Source organism: Dendrobates tinctorius, unplaced genomic scaffold (genome assembly GCF_039654945.1).
Source record: "Dendrobates tinctorius isolate UK_male_01 unplaced genomic scaffold, ASM3965494v1 ptg000202l, whole genome shotgun sequence".
In the NCBI taxonomy this organism is placed as follows: Eukaryota; Metazoa; Chordata; class Amphibia; order Anura; family Dendrobatidae; genus Dendrobates; species Dendrobates tinctorius.
Window position 1 is genome coordinate 2,607,269 of NW_027361869.1, and position 18,577 is coordinate 2,625,845.

An 18,577-nucleotide genomic window follows, 5' to 3' on the forward strand; every position below is an offset into this window, starting at 1 on the left:
GAGGACACACTAAAATAAGCAAGGCTGATACCATGCGAAAAAGGCTAAATATACTCCGCGGGATCATCTTCTCACGACTCTGCGCACAGGGCGGCTCCTCCTGGCAAACAAGCAAACGGGAGACACCTTATCTGGAATTCTGGTACATGGCTGGAGCTGACCGAGCGCGGCAGGATGACTTGTTTCACGTTAAATCGGTTGATTTTCTCTGGTTGTGTCTTCACTTGACATCTGCAAATTGCTCTTCTGAGCCCTGCAGCTACTGCACAACCACAACTCCCAACCTTCCCCCGACAGTGGATGGTACCGATCTCATTGTCCAAATGTTACATGTGAAACAAAGGGGGATTATAAATATATTTTTATAAACCAGCAGAATATAGACCGTCATGCCCCACTAATGCTTCACCTGAATGGAGAGGAGCTGCAATATCACACACGGCCTATGAACAGAAGTGGCGCTGTTTAAAAAAAAAGTACATGCCTTCTGACTTATTGTTTTAGATTTTTCTCTATTGGATTGCCCATGACTATAAAAATATATATTTTTTTATAAGTGTTTTATGAATTTTCTGTACGTACAGTAAACCTACACAGACTGAAGAGGGTCGTACACTTTGAGCTGCTGGGACAATCGGTGATCAGCACTAATCTGTGGCGAGATCAATAGCAAGTGTTACATTTCCCTGCAGTGCCACCTCTGGTGAAATGAAGCATTACACAGTTTTCCATTGAGATCGCTGGCACAGATGTATCTAGTCCTTCAGAGACTGAAGTATTCTTCTTTGCAGAAACTATCGTACAAGAAATAATAAAATCTTTTTATATATACACTTATATAGAAACATACAATAAAAAATAATTTACTTATATAGAAAACCGTGTTTCTCGGGTTCCTCTTCTGCTGTAAATAGTATATATATAAAAAAGTAAGAGCAGGCTGGTAGTTACATACCTATGGCGCGACTGTGGGAAACGACAGACACTAAATTGGAGAAAGAAAGCTGTCAGACTTTGGCTATAATTCGGTCAGTGGGAAAGGGTTCCGTTCCCTGCACCACATCACAGTGTATGTACACTTTAGCAACTGCTTTATTGTTTCAATGCACCTAAATAAAAAATAAAGTGATTTTTTTTATTGTTTCAGTATTTCCAAGTGTTTTGTGTATACAGCTCCTAGACAGAACCAGGTGTCTCCATGGTAACAGACTGCAAACAAACCCAGTGTAGTCGGCTCTCGCAGTCATGTTTTACTCTTCTCTATCTGCATGTTAGCAAGAAGATACGGGAAGAAGAAGTGAACTGTCAATCGCCGGCTCAGTTTGTTACCATGGAGAAATATAGATCTGCATAAGAGCTGTGTACATAAAATGGTTGGAGATTTTTAATCAAGACTGCTTTTTTTAAAAATTTTTTTAGATGCACTGTAGCTTGCAAAAGTGATCACACCCCTTATAATATTATAACTGCATGCCATGTCCTCAGTGCTTAAAAGGTACTACCCTATGTCGAATCTATGGCAAAAAAAATGGTGGGCTCACATTGAGCCTATCGGAGTTGTTAAAAAAAAGTCTGGAATTTTTCAGGTTAATTCCTCATGCCGGAGTCATATGTTGGGTGAATCAGGGTAGTTAGCAGCATTGGGACATTTGCTGCAAAGGCCGCCAACGTAGTTAAGGATATGTGTCAAATGTGCTGACCGTGAGCCCCAAAAAAGCTGAGTCTGTGACCAGGAAAGGGTTAACCGTCATAGTCTATGTCAGGCGCCTCTTCCACCTCCTCGCTGTCCTCTACGCTGTTGTGCCGCACGTGCTCCGTGGACTGATGTGGGGGCGTGATGGAGAGGGCCCGATACACGGCCTCCACCGTGCTTTGTGGTATGTAGTAGCTGAGATTCACGGACGGCATCTTAGACCTCATTTCTTCTAGGCACCTGTACGCCTGATGAGAAAGGACGCAATAAGGACAGCGTGAAGATGGGATGATAGCAAAAACACAAATAATATGCTGTGCCGTAAATATAGCAGGTAATCTGCACAACGTAGGAATCACATCGCTTGGCCAGAATGGACACCGACATCAACCGTACCTTCTGAAAGTCCCCGTGCTGTGTGTAATGTTCCACCAGAAAACCGTACACATCGCCGATGCGGACAGCCCCCTCCAGATCCGGCTCATCTAGCAGCAGCTCACACTGTCTGATGGCTTCCTGCTTGTCTGCGGGGTAAGACCTGTGATAACCATAGATACCCACAGAGATAAAGAAAAGTGTATGTTAGTATTACTTCAGCAAACTATGGCGGTAATTATTTAGGCATTATGTTGCACTAGAATTGGACTACAACATTAGATGCCCCACCAGTATTAGAATGGTGGTGGTCTGACTCTTGGTGCATTCTGACCAGCTGCATAAAAGAGTAATAGGACACCAGCGACCGCCAAGACCCCTTCCATATTTACCAGGCATGGTTCTTTATTTGTGGTTATGTCTGCCACTATAACTCACCCCCAACAGATTGAATGGGACTAAGTAGTAAAAGTACAGGGCTGTGCCTGGTACACAATGAAGGGAACATGGCGCGGCAGCTCTCATATCAGAGTCACACCCGAGGCCTTTAAAAGGGCGGACTGGCCGTAGGCTACAAGTCTGCAGTCACTCTGTGACTTCTGAAGTCTCAGGCCGGACAACCCCTTTAATGTTATAACCCTGGAAAACTATGAATTAACAAAATATCGCCGTTTTATTTCCATTTGCACCGTTCTTATCCGTGCCGCAGTATGGCTCTGTACACATTACCTACGAGCCTGAATAAACCTCTTGACCAGAGTAATTTTATTCTGCATATCAGACTGTCGTCTTTCTTGCTCCTCTGGGCTGCGCATTTTGGCTTTAGACAAACACTTGTACGCCTCGGTCAGTGCTCCCATGGCCTTCTCATAATTCTGATATTCATCAATCTCTACCTGAGGCAGAAATGAGGATTCAGGAGAAGACAAAGGGGGTTTTGCCATTAATTGTAACGTCCTCGTATTGATCACTCACTTGAGCGCAGGCATCATAGAAACCAGCCAGAAGATCAAGGGCTCTTCCCTTGGTGTAGAAGTTAATGATGTTATTGACAATATGGGGATCCTGCCGCCAGTCCAGAGATTGCAGATAATTGGCCGCCATGATGTAGATTTCTTTCTGTCTGGAAACTCCAGCAAAAAACACAATTTTCTCAGTGTCACCTGACTTCAATAAAGATCTCATAGCCTTGGAAAAAAAAGAGAACACAAAGTCAGTATACTATGGTGGGACCTGACGCTCCTTTATGTTTTTTTTTTTTCTGATGTGGGGAAACACTACTACAGGGATCAGTAACCTGCGTCTCTCCAGCTGCTATACACTACAAATCCCAAGAAGCCCTGCTGGTCTGTGGGTGTGAGGAAATGCCAGGAGGTTGCAGGGATAAGTAACCTGCGCCACTCCAGCTGCTATACACTACAAATCCCAAGAAGCCTGATTATCTGCGGGTGTGAGCAAAAGTGGGGAGGTTGCAGGGATAAGCAACCTGCAGTTGAATATAGCTGGAGTGCTGATTCCTACTTTATGACCATGTCCCTAATAAAGGACTGCTATAATTTTCTGATTTGGTGTCACGGGAAAGAAGCAGATGCGGTGTATGGCTTCATCCAAATTTCAAATCATACCTTTAACTTGTTCCCAGCCTGGGTGTACTTTTTGGTTGCAAGGTGATAATTCCCTTGTCGCATGCAGCAGTCAGCGATCCTTTCGAGCAGTTCCCGTCTAGCTTCCTCACTAAGCTCCTTGGAATTTTTGGACACGGTCATCTTTTCCGCCATATCCTCGGTGATGATGAGATTCTGCTCCAGGCACAGCTGCAGGGCATCATAGTACTGCAGGACCGACATACACCAGAAATTGGACATGGAGCCATGGAGACAGCGTCGTACTTTGGTATTGTATTCTCTTGGGATGATTTATTAAAAGGTCAAGTAAAGTGGAGTAGTTTTCCTTAGCAGCCAGTCTGATCCTCCAGATTCTGTCCCTGATCTATTGCAATGGATAACTATCCATCGTATAACTATCCATTGTATAACTATCCATCGTAAGAGATCAGGGACAGAATCTGGAGGATCAGACTGACTGCTAAAACTACTCCACTTTACTTAACCTTTGCTCGACTTCTGATACATCTCCCTGTATGTCTGTAAATGATGTTATACTGGAAAATGTTTTTTATGGCAAAACTCTATTATTAATATATTACGAAGGTATGATATTATTCCATAGTGTGTAGCAATTATTTTTAGGAGCCGCAGTGTGTGCCGTATACTGGGCATACAAGCAGTTTATAGGGTAAACTATAGACTAATATTCCCCCTCAGCCTGATACAGCATTCTAACCCCTGAAGGTCTTAGTTAAGCAAACACACATTAAGGTGACAGGTATATATAGTACTTATAGTAATGACATCATTTCCCATAGTTCATGGTCATAAACTAGCTGACAAACTCACAAAAGATCCAAAAGCAGCGTCCTGTGCAAAACAACTAATTGGTCAGACTGCATTTACTGCCACTACAATTGGTTAATACATGGCTCTTAGACACCGACTAGATGCAGCCCAGCAAGTTAGTTGTTCTATATGCCTTCTACCACGAAACCTCATGTATTCGGAATCTGCGTATGCCTGAGTGTTCCTCTGACTCGGGAAATATCATGTGACTGCGCATGCCTGACTGTTCCTCTGACTCGGGAAATATCATGTGACTGCGCATGCCTGAATGTTCTGCTGGCTCTGGCAATATCATGTGACTGCACATGCCTGAATGTTCTGCTGGCTCTGGAAATATCATGTGATTGCGCATGCCCGACTGTTCTGCTGACTCTAGCAATATCATGGGACTGCACATTCCTGACTGTTCTGCTGGCTCTGGCAATATCTGCGCATGCATGACTGCTGACTCTAGAAATAGCATATGTGACTACACATATGTATCCTTCTAGCTTTGGAAATATCATGGATGTGCACATGCGTAACTCCTGTAGGCTCTGGCAATATAAAGTGACTGAGCATGCACACTCGTGACAATACTTTGATGTTTTTTTTACTGTGAATCTACCCTATGGCTCATTAACTTTCTCACATTCCTGTTACTTATTTCTTGACACCAGCGTGGAAGCACTCCCACCTGCTTTATTCATTACATTTCTATTATATATTTCCCCTAATTGTTAAATGGGTTAGTCCAGGACTTGTGGGGATCCATCACTCGGCACCCCCATCTATCAGTTATTATCATCTTCAGCCGAAACTGCACAGCTCCATATGCCGTGTAGTGGCCGTTCTCAGGCACTGCAGCTCAGATCACATTCACTTTAATAGGAGCTGAGCTGTAGTACCTGAGAACGACCACTACACAGTGTATGGAGATGTAAGGACTGTATGTACCTAGCACTTAACCCTTATGGGGTGAAGGGTGAAACTTTGCATCAAGGTGTGGGATGAAATCTTCAGTTTATTTTTTTTGAAGTGCAAAAGTTTCAATGGACTTGGAATATTGACCCTCGGTCTCAATACAAATGTTGGCTGTATCCTGTACACACCCTTACACTTGTATATGCTCTTACCCTGGAGTCACAGTACCGGTCATCATTGACTGAACAGATCGATTGTGTTCTGTGTTCATGAAAAGCATTTTACCTTTTTAGCTGCCAGTAGTAATTCCACTGCTTTCTCAAACTGGTTGTGCTGGATGAAGAAATCTGAGCAGCGAGCGAGGAGGGCCGGGTCGGACTTCTCATCTAGGTCCTCGGCTACCAGCTGAAGAGCTCCAAACTGCTCCGTAGCAAACGCCAACTCCAACGCCTTGGAGAGATGACCCGACTAGATGTGAGGAGAAAGTGGAAAACGTGGTAACTTTGGATCTGAAGACAAGGGATTCGGACCTCAAGCAACGCAAGCAAACTGCAACTACGCTAAGGTGCAAAAATGTAATTTTATTTATGTATAGAGCTAAAATTCTGTGTAAATGTCATATCCTTACAGAGACTTGAGTTCTAATTTCCTGATACAGAGGCCCATATCCTCTGTTTCCCATCATATAAACTTGCATTAAAGGGATTGTCTGGTCCTATAATATAAGTCTGCTGTGACTGCAGACTGCCAAATTATGACAGATGGCAGTCATTTGACTGCAAGTATTTGATTCACATACTCGTGGTCACGTGCCGACTAGACTTCTGAGCTTCCACCAATTATCTTCTATTGAGAGAGGCTAGTCAGCATGTGATCTCAAGTGTACAAATACATACTGTCACGATTTTTCCGTGACTTTTCTTATGAGACCGGACAATCCCTTTAAATGATGGCATTATGATCAGCTTTAAACAATATTCTTCTCATCCAATCCTCAGCAGTTTCCCATTTACCTTGTGGTACAGCATGACCGCTCTATCCATTTGCTCTCCCTTCTCTTCGTAGTACCGCGCTGCATCCATCATGTCCTCTGGGGTGCTCAACAATGCCAGGTTCATGAGTTGATCATCGAGATTATTTTCCTGTATGGGAAGAAGTTTGTGGTCACACCTGATATTAATGGACCTTGTATAGTACGGTCAGAAAGGTCATGTACCTTGCAAAGCCTGATAGCATTATTATAAGCCTGGGCTCTGGTATAGAAATGCACTGCCTGCTTTAGATCACCTTGGCTTTCATACTGACGTGCCAGGTGGTAGGAAGCTGCCAGGTTACCAGTATCATTAGCGATTTCTGAGGCCTAGAAATAAAAAGTAGCATGTATTACTTGCCCACCTGAGTGGGCGGCGGGAATGACCCATGCATTACATATATACTGCTACACTGCTGTGGTCCCATACCTTCTGAATGTTGCGCAGGAAGCAATGTACTCGCACCAGAGACAGGTAGTCTTGCGCCAGCTCATAATATCTCAGAGCAGCGTCCAGATCGGACTGGCTCTCCAGGTACTGAGCCCACCATTTCCAGAGAATTCTGTATGGGGACGACAAAAAAAAACACAAGGTCAAAGAATTATACATAAAATATTATTGCAGATTTTGTATCCTGGAACCAGTACAAAGCCAATGTCAAGCAGTATCCAACCAGCAATAGCAGAAATATGTAATCTACCAGGTCCTAGGACCCATTCATAACAGTGGATGAAACAGTTTAATGTGAGAATTAGGAGACCCCATAATTTTCAAGGTAGGATGTCATCTCCAGTAACATACCATAATAATATTAGTCAGAGTAAACAGGGAGGGTGCAGATCTTTAGAAACTCTCCAAAAGTATGTGTTTTGGTGTCCTCTAAAGTAATTGCTCTAATTGACCAAAAATAAAAATACATCACCTCAAGTGTACCCAATGACAGATATATAGCAAAGGAGGAGGTGTACAGAACTCGGGGGAGTAAAAGAGGAGCTTTATTCTTCAATTAAAAGCATGCATTGAACACACATGGACAGGAGCGATTCTAATCTGACGCGTTTCAGATACACGTGCTATCCTTAGAATCACAGAATGTCAGAGTTGAAAGGGAGCTCCAGGGTCAGTGTGTCCAACCCCCTGCTCAATGCAGGATTCACTAAACCATCTCAGACAGATGTCTGTCCAGCCTCTCTTTGAAGACTTCCATTGAAGGAGAACTTACCACCTCTCGTGGCAGGCTGTTCCACTCATTGATCACCCTCATTGTCAAAAAAGTTTTTTCTAATATCTAATCTGTATTTTCTCCTCTCTGAACTTTATTATTATTATTATTATTTATTGTTATAGCGCCATTTATTCCATGGCGCTTTACAAGTACAATAATCTTAAACAATACAAGTCATAACTGGTACAGGAGGAGAGAGGACCCTGCCCGCGAGGGCTCACAATCTACAAGGGATGGGTGATAATACAGTAGGCGAGGGTAGAGCTGGTCATGCAGCGGTTTGGTCGATCGGTGGTTACTGCAGGTTATAGGCTTGTCGGAAGAGGTGGGTCTTCAGGCTCTTTTTGAAGGTTTCGATGGTAGGGGAGAGTCTGATATGTTGTGGTAGAGAGTTCCAGAGTAGGGGTGATGCGCGAGAGAAATCTTGTATGTGATTGTGGGAAGAGGAGATAAGAGGGGAGTAGAGAAGGAGATCTTGTGAGGATCGGAGGTTGCGTGCGGGAAAGTACCGGGAGACGAGATCACAGATGTATGGAGGAGACAGGTTGTGGATGGCTTTGTATGTCATGGTTAGGGTTTTGTAATGGAGTCTCTGGGCAATTGGGAGCCAGTGAAGGGATTGACAGAGGGGAGAACCTGGGGAATAGTGGGGGGACAGGTGGATTAGTCGGGCAGCAGAGTTTAGAATAGATTGGAGGGGTGCGAGAGTGTTTGAGGGGAGGCCACAGAGCAGGAGGTTGTAGTAGTCAAGGCGAGAGATGATGAGGGCATGGACTAGGGTTTTTGCAGATTCTTGGGTGAGGAATGAACGGATTCGTGAACTTGCTCCAGTTTTTCAATGTCTTTCTTTTTAAAAGTGCCAAGAACTGGACACAGTATTCCATATGAGGCCTGGTAAAGGAGGAATAGGTGGGGATAATTACTTCATGTGATCTAGACTCTCTGCTTCTCTTAATACATCCTAGAACTGTGTTTGCCTTTTTTGCTGCTGCATCACACTGTTGACTTATGTGCATTCTGTGATCTATTAGTATTCCCAAGTCTTTTTCACTCATGCTGTTGCCTTCTTCTATTCCTCCCATTTTGTAGATGTAAGTTTAGTTTCTCTTACCCAGATGTAGAATCTTGCATTTCTCCCTGTTAAGTACCATTTTGTTAGTTGCTGCCCATTGTTCAAGCTTATCTAGATCCTTCTCAATCCTTTCTCTGTCTTCTCTAGTTTTGGCTAACCCTCCTAGCTTTGCATCGTCTGCAAATTTGATTAGCTTACCTTCAGTTTCTTTATTGAGATAATTTATAAAAATGTTGAACCACACTGGAGCCAGGACAGAGCCTTGTGGTACCCCACTTGAAACACTCTTCCAATTGGATGTGCAACGATTTATTCCCACTCTGAATACGATCACTGAGCCAGTTATAAATCCACCTAAGTGTACCCTTGTTAATTCCATACTTGATAATTTGATCAAGAAGGATAGTATGAGATACTCTATCAAATTCTTTGTTGAAGTGGAGAAAAACTATATCTGCAGCATTTCCCTGATCCACCCAGTCAGTGATTCCATCATAGAAGGAAATTAGATTAGTCTGGCATTAGTGGTTTGCTACAAACCCATGCTGGCTCTGGTTAATTACTGTGTTCCTATCCAAGTAATTACATATATGCTGTTTAATAATTTGTTCAACAATCTTTCCTGGTATAGAAGTAAGGCTCACTGGCTGTAATTTCCTGGCTCCATCAGCTTTCCTATTTTTGAAGATAGGGACATTTGCCCTTGTCCAATCTTCTTGGACTTCTCCTGTTCGCCAGGATTTTTCAAAGATTCTCTCTGCGATATACTGCAGGTTTTCTGTGGTGTTCATGGTATACCACGTCTTGTGGAGTGATCCCGGTATATGGCAGTTCTTGTGGGGTATTCATAGTATACCATGGATTTTTTTGGGTGTTCCCTGTATACGGCAGGTCTTGTGGGGTGTCCCCTATATAAAAACAGGTCTTGTTGGGTGTTCCCTAGATACGACAGGTCTTGTGGGGCATTCCCGGTGTACGGCAGGTCTTGTGGGGTGTTCCCGGTATACGGCAGGTCTTGTGAGGTGTTCCCGGTATATGGCAGGTCTTGTGGGGGGTGTTCCTGGAATATGGCAAGGCTTATTGGGGTTTCCCCGTATATAGCAGGTCTTGTCAGATGCTTCAGGTATGTGGCAGGCCTGATGAGTAGTTTCCAACATACAGCAGGTGGTGTGTTACTGGTATAAAGCAGGTCTTGTGGGGTGTTTCTAGCATGCGGCAGGTCTTGTTGGGAGTTCCTGGTATACCATGGATCTTGGGCGGTAGTATACTAGGTGGTGGTATATAGCAGGTGTTGTGCTATGTTGCTGGTATATGGCACATCTTGAAGGGTGTGTCCTGTACCTTGCAGGTCTAGCGGTGTGTTCCTGAATATATCACCTGGTCTGATCCCAGAGAAGAGCTACTGGGCAACAAATTGCTTAAAAAAGTTACTCCTTACAACTAGAAATGTGTCACTACTAGTGATGAGTAGTGATGAGCGAGTATACTCATTACTCGAGATTTCTCGAGCATGCTCGGGTGGTCTCCGTGTATTTGGATGTGCTCAGATTTCGTTTCTGTCGCGGTAGCTGCATGATTTGCAACTGCTAGCCAGCCTGAATACATGTGGGGATTGGCTGTTTTTTAGGAAATCCCCACATGTATTCAGGCTGTCTAGCAGTCGCAAATCATGCAGCTACGGCGACAGAAACTAAATCTCCGAGCATGCCAAAATACTCGGAGGACACCTGAGCATACTCAGAAAATCTCGAGTAATGAGTATACTCGCTCATCACTAGTAGTGACACATTTCTAGTTGTAAGGAGTAACTTTTTTAAGCAATTTGTTGCCCAGTAGCTCTTATCTGGGATCAGACCAGGTGATATGATGAGCAAATGTGATGGGATAAGGTGTTATGCGAGCAAGCTCATGTGGTAACCGAGTGTTTTCGGCATGCTTGAAAAATAAGTTCACGTTCATGAACCTGAATATCTCGCGATTCTTCAAGAGCTGCAACACATACAGGGATTGCCTAGCAAACAGGCAATTCCTGCCTGTGTTGCGGCTGTCGAACAGCTGTGAGACTTGCAGGCGCGGGAATTGAACGTATTTTTTGAGCAAGACGAAGACAGTCGAAAAATTGTGGAGTCTTTGACTCAGAGTTAGAGCTGTTTTGGTGACACACGAAGACCTGCTATGTTATGGCGGATGTATATTGCAAATGATTCCTGAAATGTAATCTGCACTGAAAGCTACTCCCTTTAAAAGTGTGTGTCTAGACCCCCAAATGCGACAATTTAAGTATTTTTGATACTGTCGTCCGCACAGGAGGTTCTTACTTGTCTTTCTTGTTATTAATGTAGTTCTCCAAGGTCTGAGGGTTATCCAGGAGCATCCTAGGAACCTCAAAACGATGGGTGTCCGACTTCTCGAAGCTAAGGGGTACAATAAGATTAGTTCATTGATGTCTTCTTCAAATGAGGTTCACAGCGGGGTTCACTTGCTTTCCATAAAACTTAAGACATCATCAGTGAACTTACTAGCTGAGCGATACATTCTGGTCCCCCATAGCCTCCTGGTGCTTTGCATAGTGATAATAGGTGGTCCTCAGATGAACTCGATCATGGTTCTCCGCAGTTTCAATAGCTTTCTGCCACTGACCCCAGGCCTGGTACAGTTTATTGAGAAGATCGTAACGTTTGCAGGTTTTGTACAGCTGCTCTGCGTCTTCCTGCAAAAGAGAACAGATGTGATACATGCAGAATACATCTGCCTATCCATACCTACTGTACAGGAGCTAACATTTTTACATGATTAACTTTTGGTATGGGCGCACCTATAAAAGTCCAATCTATCATAATAGAATATTCATCGGATTGTATGGTAATTGCAATAATAATAATAAAAAAAAACTAAAGACAATTTTTCTTTTTGGGGATTCCCAAACCTCTCCAAAAAAAAAGCAATAAAAATCCTCTAAATTACCTAAGATCATATCATATTTGTCTTCACCCGACTTTGAGTACATAGATGTTACCCACCAGCATTCCAAGCTGTACAGCCAACATGGCCACCCGGGCTTCTATCTCTGGCTCTTGCTCTGCCTCCCGCAGTGCTTTGGCACCCCTGGCGTGGCCCATTTTTCCCAGGCACACTTTGGCCACATCCAATCTTCTCGTCTTCACACACATGCGTGCCATGTTCTCCCAGACGGTTTCACTACAATAAAAAAGTAGGAAAAATTCCATGAAAGTTATCACATAACATAGAAAAAAACATGTGGCTGCCATTACAGATTTTAGGTTGGCAAATCTGCGTAGCTAAGTAGATGTGTGGCGGATATTTCTGTGATCGGTGGCAATGTCGTTTACTTTCCCGTAGACAAGATGTATATAAATATATAGTGATGTATCTGGTGACCTCGGATCTCTGTCCGGGATGTTTAGTAGATGGAGTGAGGAGTGTTTATGTGGGTGTCATGTACTGGATCACATTGAAGGCTGAACACGAGAACACGTACGCACAATCGCTTCCCATCAGTCATGCCCTTCCTATTCCCACCATGCTGGAGTAGGAGGATTTCCTATTTCTAGACCAAGAGAAGTGCAAGAAACCCTGCGCCTGAATGACAGGAGGAGGCGACCGGGAAATTGGGGAGCTAAGAGCTAATGAAGAGTAAAATTAAGAAACTGGATAAGTTGAAAGGAAAAAAAAAGTCGCACTAAGCAACTACAGAAACTCTGTACGACTGGAGACTTTTTATTTTAGACTGGACAACCCGCTTAATTTGGAGAAACGTTTCCTTTATTAGAAAAGCTTGACTGCTTTGCTTTCTGTATGTTTTTTTTATCATCTATAGGTCTCATTAGATATTGCAGCAGAGTCCTATTCTTTTTCTTTGCTCTGAGCTGCCATACCATACGCAGCCCATGGACAAGGGTGGCGCTGTTTCTGGTAGACAGCCGCCATGTATTTCTACTTAACCATTGGAGTGTTACTTTCCAAACTCCTTGGACTAGAAAAGCCTGGTCATATACTTTAGGTAGTTGTCGGCTGATGGATAACTCATTTGGCCAATATCTGTGCCTCATTACATCCTCCCCCTTCCCCTCTATACACATGCACGCTCGGTTGAGTGTGCATGCTTTTTCTCAGTAGGTAGAGGAATAAGCAGACCCCTCTCGCAGCGACTTACATACTTGAAGACAAAGGATCGGAGAGTTGTGAAGTCTCACGTCCTCCAACATCTGCCATTGAGGGAGCGCCAGAGAGCTCCAACATACATTCGACAGTCAGCCACTCCTACCAGGTTCGGCCAATATACACTCAGCATTTAGATCTAGCTTAAGTCTCTGTTCACATACGCATCAGGGGCTCAGCTTTCGATAGGAATATTTACTTACATCTTGACGGAACTTGACGACAATGTTAAAAGGGAGTCAAGGCAATTGTGTTCACCGTGAGCCACTGATAATTCCTCTGTGATTGATTGCTCTATTAGTGGATGCGCCCATCAAACCTAAGGCCTTGTTCAGACGGCCATTTTTCACATACGTGTTCTATCAGTTGCTTTCATAGATTGAATACATATCTCTGTATTTTTTTTTTGTCATCAGCGTCACGGATGAAAATTACCTATACAAGTCTATCGATTTGTGAAAATCACGGATAACACACAGCTGGCATTACTGTGCTGACTTTTAAGGACTCATAGACTTGTTTGGCTGACTTTGATCAAAAACGGACTTGTCACCGTATTATTTTTTTTTGGCAGACTAAAGACTAATGGTCTACCAAAAATAATAATGTGTGGCCAGCCCCATAAACTATAATGGGCAAGTGTTCTATCCGTAAAAAATACAGATGTAGAAGGTATGTAAAAAAACCAAAACGGACGTCTGAATGAAGCCTTAGGTTTACTGACAATGATGTGGAGTGGTGTAACCTCTCAAGTAGACAAAAACACTAAAAGATGGAAGGGGCAGAACCTCCATAAGTGGAGAAAAAGTTTTGGTGTTATCATTCATACTCTCTGAATAAAGGCCAAGAAAGCAAAAATTCTCTCGGGGTATGTAAACTTTTGAACACAACTGTATCTGATAACGGCTTTACAAATGTATGGCATGGAGTCACCTAACATCTGACACCCGGTATCAGATATTCCAGCTCGAGTTACACAGTAACATAGTTAACAAGGCCTAAAAAAGCCATTTGTCCATCCAGTTCAGACTATATTCCATCAGAATAAATCCCCAGATCTACTGTACATCCTTCTAAAGAACCTATTCACTGCAAGATACAGTATTGTTAGGTTGCAGGAAACATCCAGGCCTCTCTTGAACCCCTCGACTGAGTTTGCCATCACCACCTCCTCAGGAATGGAATTCCAGATTCTCACTGCCCTAACAGTAAAGAATCCTCTTCTATGTTGGTGTAAAAACCTTCTCTCCTCCAGACGCAGAGAATGCCCCCTTGTGACTGTCACCTTCCTTGGTATAAACAGATCCTCGGAGAGATATTTGTATTGTCCCCTTATATACTTATACATGGTTAATACATCGCTCCTCAGTCGTCTTTTTTGTAGACTAAATAATCCTAATTTTGCAAATCTCTCTGGATATTGTAGTTCTCCCATCCCCTTTATTAATTTTGTTGCCCTCCTTTGTACTCGCTCTAGTCCATTATATCCTTCCTGAGCACCGGTGCCCAAAACTGTACACAGTACTCCATGTGCGGTCTAACCAGAGATTTGTACAGAGGCAGTATAATGCTCTCATCATGTGTATCCAGACCTCTTTTAATGCACCCCATGATCCTGTTTGCCTTGGCAGCCGCTGCCTGGCACTGGCTGCTCCAGGTAAGTTTATCATTAAATAGGATCCCCAAGTCCTTCTCCATGTCAGATTTACCCAGTGGTTTCCCGTTCAGTGAGTAATGGTGATATTGATTCCTTCTTCCCATGTGTATAACCTTATATTTATCATTGTTAAACCGCATCTGCCACTTTTCGACTCAAGTTTCCAAATGATCCAGATCCATCTGTAGCAGAGTACTATCTTCTGGATTGACTGCTTTACATAATTTTGTATCATCTGCAAATATTGATATTTTACTGTGCAAACCTTCTACCAGATCGTTAAAATGTTGACAATAGATCCCAACACCGACCCCTGCGGTCCCCACTGGTCACAGCGACCCAGTTAGAGAATATACCATTTATAACCCCCCTCTGCTTTCTGTCACTAAGCCAGTTACTTACCCATTTACACACATTTTCCCCTAGACCCGGCATTCTCACTTTGTGTACCAACCTCTTGTGTGGCACGGTATCAAACGCTTTGGAAAAATCAAGATATACCACATCCAATGACTCACCGTGGTCCAGTCTATAGCTTACCTCTTCATAAAAACTGATTAGATTGGTGTGACAGGAGCGATTCCTCATAAATCTCATGGCTTTCAGTATCATCTTTATGCTGATGACACACAGATCTACATCTCTGGACCAGATATCACCTCCCTACTAACCAGAATCCCTCAATGTCTGTCCACTATTTCATCCTTCTTCTCCACTAGATATCTGAAACTCAACATGGACAAAACAGAATTCATCATCTTTCCCCCATCTCACGTGACCCCCCCTACGAACCTATCAATTACAGTAAATGACTGCCCACTCTCCCCAGTCCCACAAGCTCGCTGCCTCGGAGTAATCCTTGATGCTGATCTCTCCTTCAAACCACATATCCAAACCCTTTCCACTTCCTGCCGACTTCAACTCAAAAATATTTCACGCATCCGTTCATTCCTCACCCAAGAATCTGCAAAAACCCTAGTCCATGCCCTCATCATCTCTCGCCTTGACTACTGCAACCTCATGCTCTGCGGCCTCCCCTCAAACACTCTCGCACCCCTCCAATCTATTCTAAACTCTGCTGCCCGACTAATCCACCTGTCCCCCCGCTATTCCCCAGCTTCTCCCCTCTGTCAATCCCTTCACTGGCTCCCAATTGCCCAGAGACTCCATTACAAAACCCTAACCATGACATACAAAGCCATCCACAACTTGTCTCCTCCATACATCTGTGACCTCGTCTCCCGGTACTTTCCTGCACGCAACCTCCGATCCTCACAAGATCTCCTTCTCTACTCCCCTCTTATCTCCTCTTCCCACAATCGCATACAAGATTTCTCTCGCGCATCACCCCTACTCTGGAACTCTCTACCACAACATATCAGACTCTCACCTACCATCGAAACCTTCAAAAAGAGCCTGAAGACCCACCTCTTCAGACAAGCCTATAACCTGCAGTAACCACCGATCGACCAAACCGCTGCACGACCAGCTCTACCCTCGCCTACTGTATTATCACCCATCCCTTGAAGATTGTGAGCCCTCGCGGGCAGGGTCCTCTCTCCTCCTGTACCAGTTATGACTTGTATTGTTTAAGATTATTGTACTTGTTTTTATGTATACCCCCCTCACATGTAAAGCGCCATGGAATAAATGGCGCTATAACAATAAATAATAATAATAATAATAATAATAATAATAATAATAAATCCATGCTGACATAGAGTTACACAGTTATTCTCATTGAGATAATCCAGAATAACATCCCTCAGAAACCCTTCACATATCTCACCAACAATAGAGGTTAGACTTACTGGCCTATAATTTCCAGGGTCACTTTTAGAGCCCTTTTTGAATATTGGTACCACATTTGCTATGCGCCAGTCCTGTGGAACAGACCCCGTCGCTATAGGGTCCATAAACATAAGAAATAATGGTTTGTCTATTACATTACTTAGTTCTCTTAGTACTCGTGGGTGTATGCCATCCGGACCCGGAGATTTATCTATTTTAATCTTATTTAGCCGGTTTTGCACCTCTTCTTGGGTTTTCTTTGTCTCTCGGCATTTCACCTAGCATTTCATTTTCTACCGTGAATACCGTGGAGAAGGTGTTTAATATATTAGCTTTTTCCTCGTCATCTACATCCATTCTTGTTTCCTCACAATTTTTTTAGGGGCCTACACTTTCACTTATGATTCTTTTACTATTGATATAGTTGAGGAACAGCTTGGGATTAGTTTTACTCTCATTAGCAATGTGCTTCTCTGTTTCCCGAGTTGGCTGCACTGCATTCCGCACTTCTTTTGCATTCTTGGGTTTTGTATCAATAACAGCATTTTTGATGTCACTCCACAAATTCTGAATCGGACTGGGGTCTGGGTATTGGGCAGGCCGCTTCATAACATCAATCTTGTTGGTCTGGAACCAGGATGTTGGCAAACTTCTTGATCAAAGTTCTTTCTCTTTCGGTAAAATGTCTGGAACGGCCCATTTTACTCCCTGAGCAAGGGCTAAAACCAGCAGGTACAACATTTGCTACCCTATTTCTAAAAAAATGGGCCATAATTGACACCTGTTTCTTCAGAGAATGAATGATCTCACTAATTGAACTCAGCACTGCTATTATTTAGGACACCCCACTTTCATTAAATGAGTCAATTGCACTCAATCAGCAGCATGCACGTCATGAGTGTTGATTACCCATTACTCGATTACACCTTAGGCATGATTTTTTTTCCCATGTTATATGATCTTTAGTTCCATAAATAGTAATTACACCCATTAGTGATGCTAGCCTGGTATAACTAATTTGCACAGGAGTGCAGTATTTAATCTTTTATGGCCCAACCATGTGGACTTGTGGACTTTATGCTTTCCAGGCTGGGGGCCGTCAGCCCTTTAACTCATTTACAGCCTTGCACAGTATCATTGTGGGCATGGAGAGAGGATAAGGTGCGTACCCCGCTCTCCCTCTGGACACTCATCACATCAGTAGCTCCAGCCGAAAAGCTCATGATAACGTTTTCCTGCTCATGCAGTGACGCCGCTATAAGGTGGGGCCCATCCCTGTGGGTGAGAGGTACGTGACTATTAGAAGGGGTTTAAAAGTGCAGTCTATAATTAAAGGGACGTTCCCACTTACCGTATATAAACATCAGTCACTCGGACACTAGGACATGTAGATCAATACTAAATCCACCCTGACAAGGATATAGAGATACCGTGACCCTCGTCTCTATCACCTATACTGTAGTCAACAGGGGGTCTCGGGACCCTATTCTTATAATCACTGGTAGCACGCCAGCAATCTGACACTTATTACCTCTCTTCTTGATTCTGGGGAACCCAGCATGTGGTTGCAATAACATAGCAGATAGTTTTACAACTTTTACAACTCTTTAAAATGTTCGCTCTCTAATTTTCAGTTGTCTCTGACCTAGCGGGTAAAGACTAATTGCTAGGATGTCTCCCACACACAGACATGAGAGATTCCTGCTCTTATGTCTCTATGAGGCACATGTTCAGAAGCAGCAGCCACATGTGGGACATTATACTGCTGTACTGAGCAGTGTAGCTGTGAATCTAGCTCTACGCGAAGTAAAACACTTGCTAGAAAGCTGCATCACAAGTCTGTATGTGTCTCTGCTTCTCTTTATCTCTCTCCTCCTCCTATTTCTATAGACTTTAATAGGTAACTGTAATCCAATCGCTCAGTGAGCTGGCAGTCCGTATTATCTTGTCTTTTCTGAGTAAATGAAAAGTTCAGGAGGCAGGTGAAAAGGGGAGAGAAGTGACTCATAAGAGGAGAAAGAAGCATATTTCTCAGACAAGATATATATTAAAAGTTTCTTATTTTCGCTTGTACTATTGACTTCTGCAAAGTTTGTTAAAACAACGGTGACCGTATTAATCCAGTTAAAAACTTCACAAACCATACAGATAATAAATAACTTCTGAATTATCAGATGCCTGATTAAAGGAATTTT

General features: G+C 43.3%; 1 protein-coding gene across 3 annotated transcripts in view; it reads right to left on the bottom strand.

Moving 5' to 3' along the window:
- Positions 1-809: 809 nt before the first annotated feature.
- Positions 810-18,577, bottom strand: part of IFT140 (intraflagellar transport 140) — a 127,610-nt gene continuing 109,842 nt past the window's right edge. For 2 of the 3 annotated variants that reach the window (XM_073553605.1, XM_073553606.1), the window contains exons 19-30: positions 11,776-11,953; positions 11,275-11,465; positions 11,074-11,169; positions 6,888-7,020; positions 6,644-6,787; positions 6,441-6,569; positions 5,713-5,895; positions 3,694-3,900; positions 3,044-3,256; positions 2,798-2,964; positions 2,090-2,231; positions 810-1,941 (exon numbers count right to left, since the gene is read on the bottom strand). In XM_073553605.1, the coding sequence (XP_073409706.1) occupies positions 1,741-1,941; positions 2,090-2,231; positions 2,798-2,964; positions 3,044-3,256; positions 3,694-3,900; positions 5,713-5,895; positions 6,441-6,569; positions 6,644-6,787; positions 6,888-7,020; positions 11,074-11,169; positions 11,275-11,465; positions 11,776-11,953 (1,984 nt within the window). In that variant the 3' untranslated portion in view covers positions 810-1,740. The remainder of the gene's footprint in view (positions 1,942-2,089; positions 2,232-2,797; positions 2,965-3,043; positions 3,257-3,693; positions 3,901-5,712; positions 5,896-6,440; positions 6,570-6,643; positions 6,788-6,887; positions 7,021-11,073; positions 11,170-11,274; positions 11,466-11,775; positions 11,954-18,577) is intronic. The other variant, XR_012221972.1, reaches the window with a different exon arrangement.